We start from the raw sequence: 23,252 nt of genomic DNA, 5'->3' as shown, positions 1-23,252 counted from the left end.
CCTTGCTTTCTTACATCACCAAACAGCATCTTACTAGAATGATTTTTAAACAACACTCTGAACTGGGTCTTAAGTGGAAAAAAAAGGTTGATGAAGTACAGTTGAAAATAACACAGGACAAGTGTAGTAGCATATATATTATCTAATGGAATTTGTATTTGGATAAATAGATGTCTACTGTGTTCTGAGTTTCAATATAAAATATTTCTTACTATGGTCACAATCAAAAATGAAAACCACTGGCCTAGAAATGACTCATTTTTCCTTTATGCCTAAATTTCTGTCTTAAAATTTCCCAAAGTACAGGCATGCTATACATCTTTAACACAGGAAGGATAACCAAGAGCATTCAAAGACAGAGCATTTGTGTTAACACGCCAAAGGATTAACTGAACCTTCTGCCTTTTACTGTAAATCTTCTAGGTTAAAAGACATTACATTTGGACATATGTAAATTCACAGAAACATGATTACATAATAGAAATCTGCTAAACTAGAGAATATTAGCAGTAAAATTTTCAGAGGAACTCTCAATTTCATTCACTGTACACAATCCCTATATAATTTTACTGATTTGATAGAAAAATGAGAACTTTTCATGTTGCCTACACCAATAAACAATTCTGGGATAGAAAGTAGCATATTAATTTGATTCTTGGTTTATATTCAAATTTGTTTTCAATCTTTTCCCAACCATTCTAGGATACTACTTCTTCATTAATTTTTTAAACATCCTCTTTAATTGCAATGTCTCTCTTCTTAAAAAAATTCTTAATAATTTTCTTTGTCTTCAGAATAATTTGAATTCTTAGCCTGGCACTCATTAATTTATTTGACAAATATTTGAACAACTAGTACAAACAAGGCATAGTGGACCATACAAAGACAAGCGATATAAACCCTGCCCTTGAGGAGCTTACAGTCTAAAAGGGGAGATGTACAAAACCCAATACAAGGATAAAGCCAAGTGTTGGCAGGCTTGGAAATGGAACAGAGGGTGTATAATATGGATAACATGGGAACTCTAATGCATTGCAGTGGGAATATAAACTGCTATAGCCATCCTAGTAAGCAATTTGTGACACTTTGTCAGATAAATATTATGCATTCCTATGACAGGTAAATCTTCTTCTTTTTAAAGATTTATTTATTTTTTATTTTAGAGAGCGCATATGCCAGGGGGAGGGTGGACGACAAAGGGAGAAGTAGAGGGAAACCTCTCAAGCAGACTCCCCACTGAGCACAGAGACCCTGGCCATGAGGCGCAATCTCACAACGCTGAGATCATGACCTGAGCTGGAATCAAAGAGTTGGATGCTTAACTGACTGAGTCACCTAGGCACCCTGTAGGACAAGTAATTCTGAACCTGATTTTAGATCAAAGAGATTCTCACACAGATCCTTAAGAGGACTGTACCAGGATTTTCATCACAGCATTGTCTGTGGTGGTAGGAAATGAGAAACAATTTGGATAACCATCATTGGAAAAAAACAAGTAAAAAATGGAAGATATACAGGATGAAGCACTATGCTACCAGCAGAAACAATCTAGAGGTAGACACATGGATAGATCTGTAAAACAGTGTTGAGTGAAAAAAGTAAAAAAACAAAACATGATCTATAGCACAATACCATTCATGTAAATTAAAAATACACACAAAGCAGTAAACATTTTATAAGAACTTATAAGAACAAAAGAATTCACATCAAACACAATAGAATGATTGTCTCTAGGGGAAGTAAGATTAATTCAACTTTCTACACTTGAAGTCCAAAGGGAAGGGAAGGGGCAGGCTTGACCAGAGTCAGAAGGAAGATCCAATAAAGAGCTGTAGTATTCCAGAGAAAAGAAATTACTCCTCAAGAGCCCTTGAGGTACACACACAAGATGTGTTGTGTTTATCCTGACATCATTTTAATGTTTTCCAGTGGATTAATTCTAAGTTGCACAACCTGGAGAGGATAATCATGAGTCCTAACTTTTATAATCTCTGTAGAACCAGTTACAACAAATTAGATATAACAGTGGCTTTAATGGACAAATTTACAAAATTGATTTGGAAAGGCATTAAAGTTGATATTACTTATCCTTTCCCAATAAACGTTCAAACTATAGTTAAAGCTAAACAATGCTAGAAAACTGAGCATATCACTATCACCTGGTTTCACCTTTTGTCTATAGAGATGATCCTGTGGCCTCTGACAGATATCACCTAGAATGTCGAATCCTTTGAAAACCAACAGAGGACAAGTGAGATTAGCGGCCTATATCAGGAGAACATGGATCAAAATGGATGGAACAAATGGTGCACATAGATGATGAAAGGAAAGAATATCAGGGTAGTATATATATAAAATACCTAGGTAAGTTTTTTTTTTTTTTTTTTAGGTTTTATTTATTTATTCATGAGTGACACACAGAGAGAGGCAGAGACATAGGCAGAGGGAGAAGTAGGTTCCCTCTGGGGAACCTGATGCGGGACTCAAACCCAGGACCCCAGGACCATTACCCAAGCCACAGTCAGACGCTCAACCACTGAGCCACCCATGCACCCGAATACCTAGGTAAGTTTTATGGGCATGAATATATTTTAAAAGGATACAGATACAAATAATAAAAAGATGTCAAGCAGAAGTAAAATATTCTAACTTAAAAGATGATTGCTAAGAAAGGAAGAGTCCTAGAGAATAAGAACTCCATCCCTAATCGCATCTGCAACACAGATATAATCTACAGATTTAGAAGAAACAAAAACAACAGGGTAAACAGAGATTTCATCATACAAAGAAACTTTTTTAGAGACAAAAATAAGAAGTTTTAAGGAGAAAAATCTAGTTTAAGGAGGAAAAAGAAATATTATAGCTTTTATAATTTAAGATACATTTTCCTATCTACTTGGGTAATTCAGGGTGTACATATATCATCAGCTAATTTTTCCTAATTCATAATGATATAATATTCTATGATGCACATGATTTATACTAAAATAACATTTTTTTATTTTTATTTTTTTAAATTACATTTTAATACAGTGCATCACCACACTTTGATCCTACATTAAGAAATATTAGGTTGGCAATATCATGTGGCATCTGGCAATAGCAAGTATCCAAGAGTGAAATACAAGTGTTCATTTTTTCCTTCTCTTATAATTTAGTAAAATGAAAGATTCCTTAAAAGATTAGTTCATTTTTATGCTATTTGGTAAGTAATAAAACATCAAAGTGAAGAAAACAAGTAGATATCCAGCATAAGAAGGTATTTCAGAAAAAAATATGATTATTCACTTAAGCATCAACTTAAAGAAACCCTACCTAAACATTTGTTAGATTTAATAAACTTAGGTCTATTAAACCTAAATTCAAAACATTTTACTTCTTCTCTGCACACACTCCATGTCCTTCCTCGCTTATTTCTTGATTATTTTGTGGCTCTGTTATTAATATATTTGTCTTATTTAGTACTGAATTTCCCTAGCCAAAGTTACTACAGCTCTCTATAACGTATAGCCAAACAAAAAACCAACAAAACCAGAGACATTAGGTTTAAATATTTTACAAATAGTAAAGACAGTTAGGATGGTTAGATTCCTTAACAAGTACATGGTTAATTTGCTTTTGACTTGTTAAAATTCAAAACAGCAGTCTTTATTTTCTGAAGAATTTGAATAGCTAGGTGTCCAATGGAAAACTCAATCATTAGCTTATGTCAGAGAGATTATATATATTTTATCGGTGAAATTAATAGCTTAGAAATGAAGTAGCCCTTAGTCAAGCCCCTCAATACTCTAAATTACTCAAATTAACATAATTAAAAAGAAACTTCTGCTTGCTGTTATAATAGTCAAGAATAATCAACTTTTCTTAAATCAAAATATTAGAGATACTATTAGTATACATACATACCTCATTGTGATTTCAAACATCTAGAGCTTGGTTTTTAATATACTGAATGAAATATGCTCATAAATTTGTTTTTATTTGGTTTTTGATACCATACATATTACCTATTTTATATCCCAGAACTCAGACAGGACAACTATACATGATTATCAAATGAAGGTACTTTATATTTACAAGTGAAGAAGTAGGAAAATATTGAAGCTTATAAACTTGAGGTTTAAGTTTCAAGCTTCTTCTTAATATTCACTTGGGTATTATTTATATACTTTTTGACAGTTATTTGTCCAGGTTCACATAATGACAGATGTTAGGCCATCATATTCAGCATTATATGAAAGAAACTAAATATAATTCTTAAATTTCTAACGCCATGAGTTGCATCAATGCTACTGAGATTTAACTAGACAGTATACATTTTCATTCCTCATATTGTACTACTGTTTAATGAGAGAACTGTCAAGTGGAAAATGAGTATCTGATAATTTTTTGCTGCTATAATATAATCCACACTTAATATGCTTTTTAAGTATTTTTATCTGTGCCAGATGAAAACTACACCTAGGAGTATGTTAACAAGAAAATTAAAAGTCAAGTAATTTTTCCTGGTATTTATCTCCTTTCTTTTATAAATAGTCTGTAAGACTATTAGCATTTGTCAGAAATACCTACCTCAATTAATCCTAGATACACAATAACTGTATACCATTAAGTACTTTTATGAATTCATTAATTATATAGAATACCCATTTTAAAGAAAATAATTCAATAACTAACCTTTTTGTACCCCTAAAAGGGCAGGAGAGCTCTCCTGTGATGTTCTGTCAGGTTCCTGGGGAGGTACAACCATGGCAAGTGTGTGCATTGGTACACGAGGAACCTAAAAAGTTAACTCAGAAAAAATATCATCTCAGACTGAAGAATAAAACAAGGGCCCATAAATGAAATGGAAATTTAGATTTTCTTCATATAGTACCAAATTTTTTGTTTCTTAAAAAAAACAAAAACAAAAACCCAAGCTTTCAGCAAGGAATCATTTCTGAAAACACTGAATCAGACAAACTTAACCAATCTATACACAGTGAATGACTTAAGCTAAACAGGATTAGTATTACTCTCTTATTAGAGAGAAAGCCTTGTTGGACCTTGTTGGTTCTGATTATAGCTACGAGTACAAGTCATGTTATTAATTGGCCAATTTACCCATGTTCAAACTCTGTATAAGTAAAAAAAAGAAAATCCAACAAAGTCACTAAATTGGGGTATTTTAGGGGGTCCTTGGGTGGCTCAGCGGTTTAGCGCCTGCCTTCAGCCCAGGGTGTGATCCCCAGGTCCTGGGATGGAGTTCCACATCAGGCTCCCTGCATGGGGTCTGCTTCTCCCTTTGCCTGTGTCTCTGCCTCTCTCTCTCTGTGTCTCTCTTGAATACATAAATAAAATCTTTAAAAAAAAAGGGGGGGGGGTATTTTAGCAGTTCTCAGGATAACGTTGTAGAAAAGAACTCAAGGGGCACCTGAGTGGCTCAGTTGGTTAAGCATCTGCTTTGGCTCAGGTTATGATCTCTGAGTCTAGGGACCAAGCCCCACATTGGACTCCCTACTTAGTGAGAAGCCTGCTTCTCCCTCTCTCTCTGCCACTCCCCCTGGTTGTGTTCTCTCTCTCTCGAATAAATAAAATCTTAAAAAAAAAAAACAAAAAACTTAAGATTTCACTGAACTTTGTATACTTAGTATATTCTCTCCATATTTTTTAGGTAGATTTAAAAATTACTTTAATGACTTCTTGGTGCATATATCCTGGTTAACTATACTTTCCTGGTAGATAAAAGTAGCTATCTCTAGAATAATTAATACTGTCTTGAGAGGTACTAAGGAAGAAGTTATCTCTTAGTTTAAGGTTATGCTTAATGTATTCATTAAAAACAAAGAACCCAGGGCAGCCCGGTGGCTCAGTGGTTTAGCGCTGCCTTTGGCCCAGGGCCTGATCCTGGAGACCCAGGATCGAGTCCCACGTCGGGCTCCCTGAATGGAGCCTGCTTCTCCCTCTGCCTGTGTCTCAGCCTCTCTGTCTGTGTTTCTCATGAATAAATAAATAAAATATTAAAAACAAAACAAAACAAAACAAAAAACCCTGGGGATCCCTGGATGGCTCAGCGGTTTAGCGCCTGCCTTCGGCCCAGGGTGTGATCCTGGAGACCTGGGATCAAGTCCCGCATCGGGCTCCCCGCATAGAGCCTGCTCCTCTCACTGCCTGTGTCTCTGCCTCTCTCTCTCTCTCTGTGTCTCTCATGAATAAATAAAAAATCTTAAAAAAAAAAAAAAACCCTAAAGACTATAGTAAGATGAAAACTTGGAAAATATTTATTTATATTTGGTATTAAGTGTTTTTAAAAAAGAACATTTTTTCAGTAAATAAGACAAGAAGCAATTTTCATGTGCTTTTGAAGGAAATAAATCTTAAAGAATTTAGAATCATGTTTATTTCAATATGTAACAGAAAAGAGAAACAAATCCATTTTCATTAAAGCTAATTTAAAAAAAAAATTTAAAAAAATTAAAAAAAAAATAAAGCTAATTTTAAACAAAAACTCCCAATCAATTTGGAGGCTTTATATTTATAAATCAGCTGTTTTACTTTACCTGAGATTGATCTTGAGAAGATGAGGTGAGCTGAGACACATCTGTAGTAGGAACTGACAGAACATTGTTTGGATAATCCAATAGATAAGAAACAACATTAGTATGGCCACCTTTTGCAGCTTCAATGAGCATTGTCGAACCATCCTGAGAAAAATTGACAAAACCATTAATCAATTATTTGTAAATTTCTTATGATTGCTATAGACATTTAGTTTTTTAGCAGCCTGTCTAGAATCAAAATTCATTTTTAAAGAGTAATGAATATTAAGCACTGAGATCAGGCAAACACATCTTCAATATCTTTTAATAATAATGTATATATTATTTATTTACTTATTTTTAGGTAGAATACCTTGAGTCGATGAGTAGGGTCAGCTCCATGAGCCAAAAGTAACTCAACAACTGCCAGGTGACCTCCTGCACATGCCAGAGATACTACCGTATGATCGTTATTGGCTGTAGCCCTGTTCACATTGGCACCTTCAAAGAAACATAAACAGCAATCTTAGAAAAAGTTGGAATCAATCAAGGTCACAAATAATATCAATTTAGAGGTTTTTTTTGAAGTATGACATAGATATAAAAAAAAGTGCACAAATCCTAAGTGTATGGTTGAAAAATTTTCACAAAGTGAACATACCTGTGTAACCAGCACCCAGATCAAGAAACAGAACATTATCCACATGCCAGAAATCCCACACCTTGTGCCCTCTTTCACTCACTACCCACCCTTCCAATGATACTACTCTTCTGACTTCCAAACTGGTTTTAGTTTTTGAACTTTATATGAATGAAATCATACAGTGTATATCTTTTGTGTCTGGCTTCTTTCACTCAATATAATATTTGTGAGATTTATCCACAATGTTGCACATAGCTGTAGTTCGTTCATTCAATATCACTTTTAAAATGGAAAATCTAGAAGACTAAAGTTAATAAATATATATAGGTTAATGTAAGCATCAAAAAATATCATTGTATGTAACTCAAAATGTTGTAAAGACTTTTTTTATCTACTTCTAGAATGTGGCAATATAGCCAGGTCTCAAAGTAGAGAAAACAGGTCTTTTAAACAATATCTAAGAGATCTATAATTCTTCCTACAGTGTATTTTAGAGTCAGAGGGACTTGGATATGGAGAGAAGACAAGAATATCCAAAAATGTTATCTGAAATGCTATTTAGCTAGCTGTAAATAGCTTTGTTCAACATGATCTGAAGAAAGTCTAAACGTAAAACCTTTTCTTGGCCTCTTTTTTGATAAATTACATTAATTGTTTTCTCAATGCCCCAAAGTCTCAATCAGATAGTTAAGACTATAGCAATATTGGGGACGCCTGAGTGGCCCAGCAGTTGAATGTGCGCCTTCAGCTCAGGGCACGATCCCGGGGTCCTGGGATCGAATCTCACATCGGGTTTTCCGCAGGGAGCCTGCTTCTCCATCTGTCTATGTCTGTGTGTGTGTGTGTGTGTGTGTGTGTGTGTGTCTTATGAATAAATAAAAACTTAAAAAAAAAAGACTATAGCAATATTCCTTCCTTAATTCTAGACTTAGTTTATGAAGAGAAAAATAAACCCATGGGCAAAAACAATATAATGAATTTATTTAATTTTCAGAAATATCTAGCTGAACCTAATCCTAACTCACATAAAAGTACCTTTTGGGAAAGGCAAGACACACCAATATTCTTACATTAGCAAGTGATTATTTTAAAAGTTGTTAATAATAAATTTAGATGGTAGGACTGTTGAGCAGTTACTATAGCCTAGAAAGGTTATAATCAATGTGTTAAGTCTGATTACATGATTAGCAGGGTTGGTGTTGGGTGAGATTAGATAACCTCCTTAGTAAAGGAACATGAGAGAATTCCCAAGGTTACCCATCTGTTTATTATTACTTCAGTATGTCTGAAGTGAATAGCTTTTACAGAATATGTTATAATGTTATGTAAAGATATGCCTTATTTGGTAGCAAAAATGTGCTATTAAGAAAATAAACCTAGCTGTATCCAATTAATGACAAAAAGAAGTAAGTATATTTAAAATGATAACATTTGGGCAGCCCTGGTGGCTCAGTGGTTTAGCGCTGCCTTCAGCCCAGGGTGTGATCCTGGAGACGCGGGATTAAGTCCCACATCCGGCTCCCTGCGTGGAGCCTGTTTCTTCCTCTGCCTGTGTCCCTGCCTCTCTCTCTCTGTATTTCTCATGAATAAATAAATAAAAATCTTAAAAACGATAAAATAAAATGATAACATTTTTATAACATTTTTATAGTGGCACAAAATACCTGAGTTCTGTTGGAATGTAGATATAAATTTTTTATTTTTATTTTTTTAATAAAATTCTTATTTTAGGGGCACCTGCGTGGCTCAGTCAGTTAAGTGCTTTCAGCTCAGGTCATGATCCCTGGGTCCTGGGATCGCACCCCCAGGTCAGGAACCCTGTTCAGCAAGGAGTCTGCTTCTTCCTCTCCCCCACACTCGAGCTCTCTCTCACTATCTCTGTCACTATCTCAGTCTTTCTCTAACAAATAAGTAAATAACATATTTTTTTAAATGTATTTTAAAATTCTTATTTTAACAACATGGTATCACCTGAGTGGACTCTCCCTGCATTTTACCATCCTACCCCAGAATCTTTCATCAGATACTAGAATACCTCTAACACTATAAACAGACTCAGGCTGAACCAAATGAAATTATGAATATTGCCATTTTTGATGTATAAAATGACAGTTTAATGGTTCAAACTAACATGGGTTTAGCAGTATTTCACTTTTCGATAGTGAACAGTCCTGAACTACTTCTTTACCCATCATTCGAACTTCTTTGCTTAAAAAATTCTAATAATAGAACCTCTAAAGGAATATAAAAATAATAACACCCTTGTATATATCTTTAATTCAGCTGTACAATAAACAATAGTGGCAGACCATCTGCTTCCCCATCCCACCTTCCAGCAGAACTGCATTATCATTAAGTGCTGAACAATACTCTATCCACTAAATATAGCTGGATGTTTTACATTTGACTTTTCCAACTTTGGGCAGCAATAATATGCTGATTGGTTCCCAAACTCCAAACTCCAAACTAATATAGAAAAATCCCATTGAGGGGCAGCCCCGGTGGCTCAGCGGTTTAGCGCTGCCTTCAGCCCAGGGCCTGATCCTGGAGACCCGGGATCGAGTCCCAGGTTGGGCTCCCTGCATGGAGCCTGCTTCTCCCTCTGCCTGTGTCTCTGACTCTCTCTTTCTCTCTCTGTTTGTCTCTCATGAATAAATAAATAAAATCTTAAAAAAAAAAAAAAAATTCCATCGAGTACCTCATGAATTCTACACTTACTAAATAAAACAGAGCAAGAAAAGACTAGGATATAATACTTTTCTGTAGGAAAAGTAGCTTTAAACATAACTTGTAACAGTTTAGGGTATTTTTTTTTTTCCAGAAATTATAGCCTCTTACAAATGATTACTTGTACTTCCCTTACCTTTGCTAATAAGAAACTGCACGGTGCACAAATGACCAGCTCTTGCGGCTTTCATCAAAGGTGTTCTTCCACCCTCAGATTCATGTTCCTATTAAAGAAACAAAAGAATCATGCATCAGTGCCAATTTATTAACCATCTATTTTAAACAGTACAAATGACATGAGAAATAAAATGTAATACTTACTGTAGTCACTTATACTAACTATCTCCATTCCTCCAAAATGTAGGATTAATTTCCATCCACAGTAGTAGTAACTTTTTAAGGTAAGTTCACTTTTGCATACCAAACAAAAGCATTTAAAGATAATAACTCATGTTTAGTTTGAGTGTCAAAGAGAAATAGCTACATCTTTCTAATCCTAAGGTCAAAAAGATGTTTTCCTAACTATTTACATGTGAAAAAAGAACCTTAGTTTTACATATGATTAGGAAGATCTTGATCTTGTCATATTAGAAACCACTAAGAACTCTATCATAGGACAGAAACCAGTCTCTCTCTCTCTCTCTCTCTTTTTTTTTTTTAAGATTATTTATTTAGAAACCAGTCTCTAAAAACACAATGGTATTTCAAGAGTAAAGAGAAAAGAAAAAAGATTACCAATGAAGCAGACATATTTTTAGACTAGAAATTAAATATATGAATAGTGAAAGGCAAAAGCAGTTTTATAATAGCAGAAAGACAGTTATTCCTTCTAGGAAGTTTGCCAGGAAGAGGAATGAATGATAAAACAGCTTGCAACCATCCTAATATCAAATGCCCCTAAAAGGAGCTTGCTAATATGGTAAATAGTACTGTTTGGAAAACCATGAACTCTTATTACATTTATCTAAATATTAAAATGAGCACTGAGTGTTGTATTTAAGTGACGAATTACTGAATTCTACTCCAGAAATCAATCTTGCACTTTTAAATAAAAATAAAATAAAATATACCTGATACACTGCTTCTATGAAGCAGTTTGCTCACCTATCCCGTTTCATTATGTATGTAAACATTAATTTCTGTTGTTCTGGTCCTCTTTTGTTAATAAGAAAAACTTAATAAAGGGGTGCCTGGCTAACTCAGTTCTAAATGTGTCTTTGGTTCAGGTCATGATCCCAGGGACCTGGAATGGAACACCACATTGGGCTCCCTGCTCAATGGAGTCTGCTTCTTTCTCTCTGCCCCTCTACCCCACTAGGTGTGTGCTCTCTCTCTTGAATAAATAAAATCTTAAAAAGAGAAAAAAGAAAAAAACTTGATAAAGAACAGTGCTTAAGGGCGGCCCAGGTGGCTCAGCGGTTTAGCGCTGCCTTCAGCCCAGGGCCTGATCCTGGAGACCCGGGATCGAGTCCCAGGTTGGGCTCCCTGCATGGAGCCTGCTTCTCCCTCTGCCTGTGTCTCTGCCTCTCTCTTTCAGTATGTCTCTCATTAATAAATAAATATTTTAAAAAAAAGTACAGTGCTTAACTCAAACTTTACTTCAGCTCTATGCTAATTAACTCAGAGAATCCTTTGGCTACCACAGTCAAAAATACTGTCCTCAGGGCGCCTAGCTGGGTCAGTTGGTAGAGTATGCAACTCTGTGGTTGAGTTCAAGTCCCACATTGGGTGTGGAAATTAACATAAAAAAGAAAATCTTTTTTTTTTTTTTTTTTTTAAGATTTATTTGAGAGGGAGGCAGGGAGTGAGAGAGAGAGCACAAGCAGTAGGGGCAGAGAAAGAGGGAGAGAGAATCTCAAGCAGACTCCAAGCTGAGCATGGAACCCAATGCAGGGCTTGATCTCATGACCCCGAGATCATGACATGAGCCTAAATAGTCAGAGGTTTAACCGACAGAGCCAACCAGGGGCCTCGAAAAGAAAAACCTTTAAAAAAAAGAAACAGTGTGCTCTGCCAATAGGATACTTTTTAGTCTGTGTATGTAACTATATCTAACCTACAACTTAGGCAAACTAACAATGATAAATACTGTCAACCCAATGGAAACTTTAAACTGGCCTGCAGTGACAGGAATTATACTCTAAGAGATTTAAAAACGTTTATCTTGATAGTACAGAATTTCTCAACTTCTTATAAAAATTAATTTATGTTTTGACTTGTTATACATATTGATGAGATGGCAATCTTTACTAACTTTAAAATCTAGAAGATGGTTAACACAGGTGATGCCAAAATCTTTTGGCTTTGGAATGGATTTTGAATTTACATTCAAATGTAGGCAAATCTAACATTCTGGCAATTTACTTAAAATGAAATGGAATATACATTAAGAAGATGTTATTCAGAAAGACCTAGAAAGTTTGTTCAGTTTCTCCATCTCACTTTTTCCCCTGATATTAATGCAATCAACTACACACTGGAAATAAATTGCTCCTTTGGCAATCTGTTATTTCCACTCCTGACTCAAGGCTTTTCTGCTCAAGCTGTTCTTTCTTCCCTGTAACTTTTCTGTTAAGTCCTTTTCATCCTTCACATCTCAAGCCAAGTGTTATTTCCTCAAGGTAGACCTTCCTGAACTTCCTGACTCAATCACTCTATTACAAACCTTCCTCGACTTATGATGGAGTTACTGCAGATAAACCCATTTTAAGTTAAAAATATCTTAAGAAAACACATTTAATACACCTAACCTACCAAATAGCATAGTTTAGCTAAGTCTACCTAAAATATGCTCAGAACATTTACCCGCAGTTGGGTAAAGTCATCAAGCACAAAGTCTTCTTCATAATAAAGTACTTAAGATCTCATGTAATGAATGAATACTGTACTGAAAGTAAAAAACAGAATGGCTGTAGCAGTAAAAACAGTGTGAGTGCATTGGTTGTTTATCCTTGAGATCACATGGCTCACCACAGCTGCTGCTCACTGCTGCTGCCAACATCATGAGAGTATCTTACCATATATCGCCAGTCCAGGAAAATGTCGAAATTCAAAATTCGAAGTTGGTTTCTACTGAATGCATATCGCTTTGCACCATCATAAAGTCAAAAAAATCATAAGTGAACCATTGTAAGTCTGGGACCATCTGTATGGACATAGCTATATGAACTACGTCTTCATAAGTTTCAGTCATATATTAGTTTGTATAACTATTTGGCTAACCTGCTTCTGCCACTAAACTGTAAGCTCAATGAGAACAGGAATTGTGTCCATTTTTGCTTACCATTACGTATCGAATGTCTAAAACAATAAGGTGTATGAATTGGTTTACCAAGAAGGAACCTAAATGTAACTGACCTCTCAAATCTTCCCTCCTAGTACTGAGGTTTGAAGTTTTAATTTTCTACTAGGTAAATAAGAGAAAGAAAAGTTAATTTAACAAGAAATTAAGAGTAGTAGCTAAACCCAGAGTTAGACATTCATTATCTGCATTTGATAACACATTGTTACTGGAACATGGGTGGGCAATATTAACGTCACTTTTCCTTTCTCTTTCTTTCTTATGTTTTAAGCCTAGTAGTGACACCTATCAGCATAACTAGGTCCCATGAGTAATGGCAACGACAAAAGATTGTGAAAGCCCATCATTTTATTTTATTTTTAAAGATTTTATTTATTTATTCATGATAGACAGAGAGAGAGAGAGAGAGAGAGGCAGAGACACAGGCAGAGGGAGAAGCAGGCTCCATGCAGGGAGCCTGACATGGGACTCGATCCTGGGTCTCCAGGATCAGGCCCTGGGCTGAAGGTGGCGCTAAACCACTGAGCCACCCAGGCTGCCAGAAAGCCCTCCTTTAGAATAAACTTTTAAAATAACTGTTAGTTCTGCATATATAAAACATTACTAAAGCTCTTAAAAGACAAGAAATCAGAAAGTACAGTCCCAAGATCCTCATCCCAAGTCAAATTTCCAAAATTCAACATACTAATAAAATTTCTGAAATAAAAGGTGTGAAAAGCTGCCTATTTTACTTTCCTCCTTATTAATATATATATATATATATGTATTCTTTGGTTTTGAAAAACATAATTATATTTGAGGAAATGGTTGGTAAAACAATGCCCCAATTTTATAATATATTTATATTTCATGTCCTAAAATCAATAATGTAAATCCTATAACATACATAATTTGTTCCAAAATACCTGACTACTAAATTCTTCTCTTAAAATAGGAATCAGACACATCTGGATGGCTCAGTCGGTTGAGTGGCCACTTCCTGATTTCAGCGTGGGTTATGATCTTGAGGTCCTGGAATAGAGCTCCACAGTGGGCTCTGTGCTTGGTGGGGAGTCTGCTTGAGACTCCCTTTCTCCTTTATCGCTCTCCCCCCTTTGCTCTCTATTGTGCACATGTGCTCTCTCACTCTAAATAAATAAATCTTTAAAATAGGAATCAAATTTGTATATACTTACTTATGAATGTTGGGTTTTGTTAGCACAGCCAATATTGTTCAAGATCAATCAAATTTTAGGATATAAATTATGGTATTTTTCCAAGGTTATAAACTTATATATTGCACATTGTAACATTTCTTCTTTCTCTGTTCTTGGAAATAGCTAAAACAATTTAGGGTTTATTTATTTCTTGAACATTTGGTAAAACTCACCTATAAATTCATCTGAGCTTCCTACCTTCATTGGATGGATGATTTTAAACTACGGGTTCAATGTGTAATACTTATTGTTCTACTGAGGTTTCCTATTCATGAGTCAATTTTGATAATTTATATATTCACAGAAAAAAATCAGTATTCATTTCATGTAAGTATTCAAATTTATTGATTGTTCAAATGATTACCTTATAAATTTTAAAGATCTCTACTGTATCATATAGTTATGACTCCCTTTAAATTTCTATCATTTACCTGTGCCTTTGCCCTCTGTAAAAAAAAAATGGCCTTATTTTGTTTCAGTAGTTGTGTTTTGTTGTTGTTAAATCAGCTTTTAAGTTTGCTTTTCTTCCCTATTTTTGTTTTCTATTATATTAATTTTGCCTTTATCTTTATTATTTCCTTCCTTCTTTGTGCTGCTTGTTGTTCTTTTATTAGCTTCATTTACTTTCATTTTATATATATAAAAAGTTTTCCTTCTAAGGACCACTTTACCTGTATCTTTTCACCTAAGTTTGATGTGTAGCTTTTGTGATAATTTCTTTGTAATTTTTACTATGATTGCTCATTAACCCATTAATTATGTGGAAGTATTTTTCTTATCTAGGTATATGGGATTTTTTATTTAAAAAATTTTTTTTCTAGAGATTAAAAAAGGACATTTTATAAAGATAAAATGGTTAATTTATCAGGAAGACATAGTAAGTATGTATGAGATTTTTTTAAAAAGGTTTTATTGTTGATTTGTAATTTTAAAGCAATAGAGATCAAAGAATTTAGTCCGTGTGACTAGGAGTTTGTTTTAAAGATTTTGTGGTCTAAAACATGGACAATTTTTATACATGTTCTATGTACTAGAAAAGAATATATAGTATATATGATGGAAACAGAATGTTAGCTCTCTATTTATAGGAGCAATTTTTATTTTTCTATTCTTAGCAATTGTTTTATCTGTTTGATCAGGCTCACACAGAAGTGTGTGGAAAAATCCTAACCCCACAAATATAGACCTATTTTTCTTGTAACTTTGTAATTTTCTCTTTTCTTTAGAGGGCAGATTATTAGTTGCTGATTAATAACTGACTGTTACTATCAGGTGAAGGAACATTTATCTCTAAAAATGTTGACTTAAAATCCCATTTCATCTGATATTAATATTGCCTTACATAACTTTTTCCATCATTTTATCCATCTTCCCCTATCAGTTTGCTTTAGATTTATCCTCTGAAAAAAAATTGACTAGATTTTTATTTTTATTTATTTTTTATTTTTATTTTTAGATTTTGATTTTTAATCGAATTCAAAATTCTCTGCCTTTAACAACCGTGTTCAATGGGTTTATATTTGTTTTGATTACTAATAAATTTTGCAAAAAAAAAAATCTTTATTCAGTACCTGATCCTCCTCTACTAAACACAGGGATCCTAGCATGGTTTTTCAACCTTCTAACACATCCTTCTGAATTTCATGCTATTGCTGTCTAGAAGTTTAGTATTACTTTGGTTTTAAGCATAAAAATTTAGGTTTTGTATTAAAAAATTTATATTTATGTTTTACTAATTTCTTTGCTTACCGTAGCTTCCTGCATCCCACGCCTTCCTCCAGGATATATCTGTCTCCTTAATGAAGTACATATCTTTTAGTAGTTCTTTTGGCAAGGATGTGAGGTGGTAAGCTCTTTTATTCTTTGTAGATCTGAAAATAGGCTTATTTTTCCTTCTCTGGAAGAATAGTTGAGTACAGAATTCTATTTTTTTTCTTGGTATTTGGAGGGTATTACTTTCCACTGTCTTCTGTGATTATTACTGATGAGAATCTGCTGTCAAAAATGTGATTGTTGTTCCTTTGAAGTAATGCATTATTTTCCTCTAGTAGTTTCTAAGATATTCTTCATCGTTCAAATTTTAAAGTTTCATTTCTTTTACTTACTAATTTTTCAACCAAGTATTCATGTCTGGCTTCAATTCCAGAAAATTCTCTATCATTATCTCTTCAAACATTGCCTCTACTTTGTATTTCTATCCTCTCATTCAGGTAATTCAAATGTGAAGTAGTGCTTCTCAATCTATCCTCTTTATCTCAATTTCTCTTTCATATTTTCCATTTCTTTATCTTTGCAATATTGTGTTATTGCTTGTTTTATCATCTGATTCACTAATTTTTATTCAACTGTGTCCAATATACTATTTATCCCATATATTGAATCTTTATTTCCACAATTTTCTTCCCCCAAAGCTTAAATTTATTTCATACCCATCTGTTCTTAATTTATAGTTACTGACTTTTGTTTCATTGTCTCACATTGTTTTTGGCTATTGCTTACAGTTTAGAATAAGCATGTTTAAAGTCTTTTATTTCAATCGCCTGGGTTGTATTCTCCTGTTTTGCTGCTTTTTGTTTGTTTGCTTACATTTTGACTATCTCGAGGTAGATTTGCTCCTGAACTTCATAATTTTTTTTATTTGAAAAGCTCATTTTGCATAAGAGTTTTTTTTTCCTTTTATTTCTATCCACAAACTTTTCCCTTCTCATCAGATGCTTTGTAAGTTGCCTGAATCTGGCCTTATAAGTCCATTTCAGAAGTAGATCTTTCATTGGCAACTTAAACTTCTGGCCTCATGGAGTTATTTCAGTTCTGCTCACTGAATTAAAAAATAGTGTCTTCAAGTTCTTAGTTACACTGTTTTCTTTACATCTTCATTCTAACAAGAATAAATAGATAATTTCTAACTGCAACTGCAGGAAGTTGCTTGAAGATTTTTTCCATCTTTGTTCACAGGTAGGGCAAGAAGTCCCAGTTCCTTGTTTCAATCAAGTAGACTAGATCTACTGGCCTGCTCCATTTGTGATGCATTCAGTCCCTATTACCTACAGAAATTGAAATCCCAGTCCCTATGCCCCCCCTCTTTTAGTTTTAATTCTCCTTGGGCCTATAGCTTCAGCTGTGGATCTATATGCTCCATTTCTAGTCCAATGTTCTTTAATCTTGTTTCTGAGTATAGCTATATATTTTTAGTTTAGTTTGTTTTTCTACCATATTTTATTTATTATATCTATGTACTTGAAATGATAGAGAGCAGAGAGGTTTCAAAATATACTAACACTGACTTTACCTTCATGACTGGACATCATTTGTACTTTTATAAAAACAAACTTGAGATAGCTGAAACGGACTCATTCAACATACAATAACCTAGAAAGAGAGAACTTGGCCTTTAAAAGGAAAGGTATTAAGAGTTTTGTATATTTCACAAATAGTTTTAGATCAAGAAAAAAATAGGTAAAAGTTTTCCTGCTTTGGATAGTAAAACTAAAAAATATGTATATATGTTATTCCTTAATAAAAAGTTAATATTTATAAAGTGGGAGGTCATATTTAAAGTTAATTAAGGTAAGCTAATCAGTAATGGTTGAAATATACTGGTAAATGGAAAATTCAACTGGTAAATGGAAAATTAGAACTTTAAAAGTCCCCGAAAATCTTATCCATGAAAAATACACGGCAAAGTTCTAGTTCTGATGAATAAAGCACTAGGAGGAACAAAATGTAGTTTTTGCCCATTTGGACTTAGAGCACAAAATTTAAATTAAGTTTATTTTTTAAAAAGTTAGTTGATTTCCTTTAAAATCACAACCGTGGACATCCAAGGTATACAGAGAAGGACTGTAACTATATCACAGAGCTTCTTGAAGTTGGAGGAGGAGAACATTGTCAAGGGATGTACCAAAATCATGAGAGAGGGAGACTGCTTTATACTATATATTTACTAGAGGATTCTGATACTCTCATCTAGGGGGTATGTTCTTCCAATCCACCACTGTTTTAATTATTACCTATTTATTTATTATTACCTCAGTGATCTGCTGTTACTGTTCTTATTCATATCCCTAAGGTCAACTGAGATGGAAAAAAGATTGAGGCATTACTCTAGGGCTTCTGTTTAGCTCAGTTTCTAAAAATCACAAGTAACAAAGAGAAAAACCAAACTTACTCAGTTCAGATGGAGGAAGAATGATGGATAATAAAGCAAAGATGGAAAAGGAGGAGAACTCAACACTGATGCAGAATAATCTATGGACTCTAGCAATATCGCAAAGTGCAGAATATGGAAAACTTGCCACCAGAACCTCCTTGGGTATCATTTAAAATGCAGATTTCCCCATTTCAGATCTGCTGAATCTGAACCTCTAAAAGTGGGACCACAAAACTCATTAAAAAAAAAAAGTATCCCAAGTTTTGAGAATTCTAGCTTAGAAAGAGATTATTTATAATCACGTTTCCTTTAACCAATCTGGAGAGAAAGAAATACTTTATCTGAAATAACACTCAGCTTTATATTTTTGATAGGAGCCTGAGATACTATACAACAGAGTAAAAATTCATATTTTCACATAAAATTTAATAAAATATATTATTTACTTTGTTCAAAATAGAATGACTATAAAAACTTTTCATTCAACATGCCAATAATGAAGGTGCTTAATAAGCATTATGATTAAGAGAGACTTGATACTGGAAAATTTATTTTAGAAGGCCTAAGTTAATTGTGATACAATCACAATTTGTTCCTAATTTGAAAATTAAACACTGCTTCCTGAGTTTAAACAAATCTCTCTGGATTAAAATGGATACTAAATTTGCTTGACTCTTAAAACCATCAGGCACAAACTTAAAACATTTTCTCAAAAGAAATGTTTGCTTATGAATAAGCATTTACCTCCTTAAAAACCAATTTCAAAATGAAATTACAGGGACAATTTTACTAAAATAATTTTAACTTTATAGAAATTAATGGCATGAATAATATAGTAAATGTTTGACTAATTTTTTTGTTTGAGGATTATATAAAAAACAATCCAGTGTAGCTCCCTAAGACTGAGTTTCAGAAATTGATGAACAAATTTGAATGCAAAGGACTTTATAACTAAGAATTTCTCTCTGTAGTATGTTGAATCTCCCAATAAGGAAGAATACAAAAGAACTATCTGAATAAGAAAAATCTATTTTCAACTAAGAGATGTTTTAGGAATACCACATAAAAAGAATACTAAAGAAGCAAACTACTAGTAACATAAATCTCTTTTTATTGGAACTTCATAATCTTTTTCAATTGAAGAAGATTTCCTTTGTCACCCAGCAAGGTCCTGGAACGTCTTGGCTGGAATTCAGATATCCAGAGTTCTTGTTACCTACAACATCTATTCTTTATGTAGTAGCTTACAAGCATCAAAGGCCTCCCTCACCTGATGCTTGGCCGGATCTATGCCCTCCAAAATAGTCTTCATGTCCTCCTGCTTGTCCTGTGAAAGGAAAAAGAAGAACTCACGGATCTTATTCCAAAAATGAAAATCACATTTGGCCATGAAGACCTTGTGACTGGTATTTCAGGTGCTGGGCTTTGTAAACTCAGGATCTTCAACTAAAAAGATTCTCATCTATAGAGACCATAATCTCAGGAGTAGACTATGATTTTTTTTCCATTAATGTGGTTCTCTACAATATAACTTCAATATAAACTTTAACACATACAGAAAAATTCTGCTGAATTACTTGAACTCATGCCTTTGTCTTCAAATACAACTAGGCCCCAGAATCAAGAGCAGTGTCTTAATATCTAACCAAGGAAAATAATTAAATCAAAGGACTTGGGAATATCAGAAGTTGGGAGAAAAAGTAAGGAAAATACTATAAGGTGTTTAAATAGTTACATAGTTTTCTCCCTGATTATAAATGCCCTTAATACTCATACTTTTCAACTAAGACAGGAACCTCCAAAGAACTTGAGATATGGAATAGATCTATTTTCTCTCAATATAGACTTGTGACAGAAAGTACTTGAAGTTGAGACAGGGATACAGTAGAAGAAACAGCAATAAGCTTTTCAGTCACTAACCAGGGTCAAGTAAGTCTCCAAATAAAAGAAAGATGGCCTAGAGAAAGCTTTACTCTTTTTTTTTTTAACTTTTTAAAAAAGATTTATTTATATATTTTATTTATTTACTTATTTATTTTTAAAAGATTTTATTTATATACTCATGAGAGACACAGAGACAGAGAGGCAGAGACACAGGCAGAGGGAGAAGCAGGGTCCATGCAGAGAGCCTGATGTGGGACTCAGTCCCGGGTCCCTGGGCCGAAGGTGGTGCTAAACCGCTGAGCCGCCCGGGCTGCCCTATTTATATATATATATATTTTTTTTTAATTTGTATTTATTTATGATAGTCACACACACACAGAGAGGGAGAGAGGCAGAGACACAGGCTGAGGGAAAAGCAGTCTCCATGCACCGGGAGCCCGACGTGGGATTCGATCCCGGTCTCCAGGATCGCGCCCTGGGCCAAAGGCAGGCGCCAAACTGCTGCACCACCCAGGGATCCCCCTATTTATATATTTTAGAGAGGGAGAGGGAGAGAGCACAGTGTGGGGCGGGGGGCAGGGAGAAGGCAGAGGGAAAGGGAGAGAATCTCAAGCAGACTTCATCCTGAGTGTGGAACTCCCAGGGGCAGCAGCAGGGCTCCATTGTATGACCCTTGAGATCACAACCTGAGCTGAAATGCTTAACCACCTGGGCCACCCAGGTGCCCCAAGAAAAATTCACTCTTAAGTCACTCCTACCTCTTATTTGGGTGACGTGCTTAAGGGGACATGTGCTCCTATGGTAGAGATTTGGTGAGAAAGTATGCCGAGACATTTATAAAATATGAAGCTATTAGGACTTACTTCCTTTCCCTGCCCTATCCCCACATGATGTTCAACAAATAGCAAGCCTCATTCAAATACAAATAATAAGCACAAAGTATCCAACAGAGAATCTACTAGGAAATTCCTACAAAAATGGAAACAATAAAATTTTAGTCAAATATCTCCTATACTTCCAAATAAAAAAAAAGAACCTGAACTCTTTAAATAACCAAACAAAGTGATGTAACAGCAAGAGGAGATTTAAAAGGTGGAAGAACAGAAGAAATTAAGTAATAATGAAATAATGAAACCATGAAAACCACATAGAAGCAGAAATGTACAGAAAAATTAGTGACCTGGAGAATGGGCTTAAGAAACAACACAGAGGAAAAAATAAAGAAATGCAAAGAATCAGATATAAAGATGAAAGAGACAAGAAGAACCCAATATACAAATAATAGATATCCCAGAAGAAAACAGAGTGGAAAAAGAAGTCTTCGAGGATAAAGTGCAAGAAAACCACAGGAGGGGGAGGAGAGAAGACCTAAGAGGATGACCTATAATCTTCAGACAGAAAGCACTCATGGATTTCTAGGAAAAATTAATATAAAATAATAAACACTAAAACATAATTCTGATGAAATCACAGAGGTTTAAAAGTGTAATGACTAATGATAATACAGGCAAAAAAAGGAAGTTACACATAATAGGGAATAATCTAGCAAGCTTTGGAAATATTCAGTATCAGAAGACAGTAGAATACATGGCTTAAAATTTTGAGGAGAAAAAAGAAGCGATTCAATAATTTTATATATGGCTACATTCATTTATAAATATAATATATAGTAGTCTCAAAAATATGAGCACACCTGTGAACTCCTTTTTGGGGGGGAGAAGAGTAAATTCAAATAAAAATACCAAATATCTGCCAGCCAAAAGGAGAGTCAAGTTTAGGAACTCAGGAATTAAGAGGTACATACTGCAAAAGAGTAGTATAGCAAACACTGAGTCCCCTAAATATACAGTTGGAGTTAAACAACTGTGAGAAATAGGGCCATAAAACCAAAATGTTAATGTTATAAAACCAAGACAGTGCAAAATAAAAGAACTTATACAAATCCTGTGGTGGAAGATCTATTATCCTCTTTCAGAATGAAGTCAATAGATACTATTTGAATATTTGATTTTTTTGAAAAAATTAATGTTAAAGAAATTAACAAAATATTTCAAAGTTTGCATTTGTAAATGATGTCTGAATACTCTTTCAGAAAATAACTTTATACCTTTGTTTTACATAGTTCACAAAAGCTTTAGAAGCAATTAATGAGTAGTAGCCCATAGGGCTACTTGGAACAGAGAAAGATTTTTTAGATAAAACAAACATGAGGACTATGATGAAAGATTAGAAAATTAAACAAGAAAGAAAGAAGGAAAGAAAGAAAGAAAGAAGAAAGAAAGAAAGAAAGAAAGAAAGAAAGAAAGAAAGAAAGAAAGAAAGAAAGAACTCTAACTCATGTTAACAAGATGTGGGGAATCAGGTCTCAACTGTTAATAGAAATGCAGACTGGTTCAGAATTTTCGAACAATTTGGCAACAGCTATCAAAATTTTAGATGTGGATCCTCTGATAACCAGTAATTTCATTTCTAGGAATTTATCCCTACAGATATATTTACAAAAGTAACAAAAATATATAAATACGTTTAACAACACTTAGTATAGCACCATTTATAATATTTAAAAACTGTAATAACTCAGAAGTTTATGAATAAATATATGATCAATAAATTATATAGAACCCTGGGACCTGTGGGAAAAAACTGAGAAATCTATTGAAACTAATATAGAAAAATATTATAAGAAAAAATTTATGGAAGAGTATATATATATATATATATATGTGATAAGAAACCATTCATATAAAAAAGACATATTGCTCACATACACAAACTATATATATGTTCAGGGGATAGAAATGTCTAGAAAGACAAACAACATATTGCCGAAATT

The 23,252-nt window shown here is 34.0% G+C and overlaps 1 protein-coding gene across 5 annotated transcripts in view; it reads right to left on the bottom strand.

Moving 5' to 3' along the window:
• Nucleotides 1-23,252, bottom strand: part of ANKHD1 (ankyrin repeat and KH domain containing 1) — a 118,903-nt gene that overhangs the window by 36,849 nt on the left and 58,802 nt on the right. For 2 of the 5 annotated variants that reach the window (XM_077897500.1, XM_077897499.1), the window contains exons 11-15: nucleotides 19,806-19,862; nucleotides 10,025-10,112; nucleotides 6,892-7,019; nucleotides 6,540-6,683; nucleotides 4,678-4,780 (exon numbers count right to left, since the gene is read on the bottom strand). In XM_077897500.1, the coding sequence (XP_077753626.1) occupies nucleotides 4,678-4,780; nucleotides 6,540-6,683; nucleotides 6,892-7,019; nucleotides 10,025-10,112; nucleotides 19,806-19,862 (520 nt within the window). Of the gene's footprint in view, nucleotides 1-4,677; nucleotides 4,781-6,539; nucleotides 6,684-6,891; nucleotides 7,020-10,024; nucleotides 10,113-19,629; nucleotides 19,863-23,252 lie in introns of those variants that run through there. The other 3 variants (XM_077897503.1, XM_077897502.1, XM_077897504.1) reach the window with 2 other exon arrangements.

This window comes from Canis aureus, chromosome 5, assembly GCF_053574225.1.
Source record: "Canis aureus isolate CA01 chromosome 5, VMU_Caureus_v.1.0, whole genome shotgun sequence".
Taxonomy (NCBI): domain Eukaryota; kingdom Metazoa; phylum Chordata; class Mammalia; order Carnivora; family Canidae; genus Canis; species Canis aureus.
Note: the sequence above shows the minus strand (reverse complement) of the source record. Positions and strands in the feature narration are given on the sequence as shown.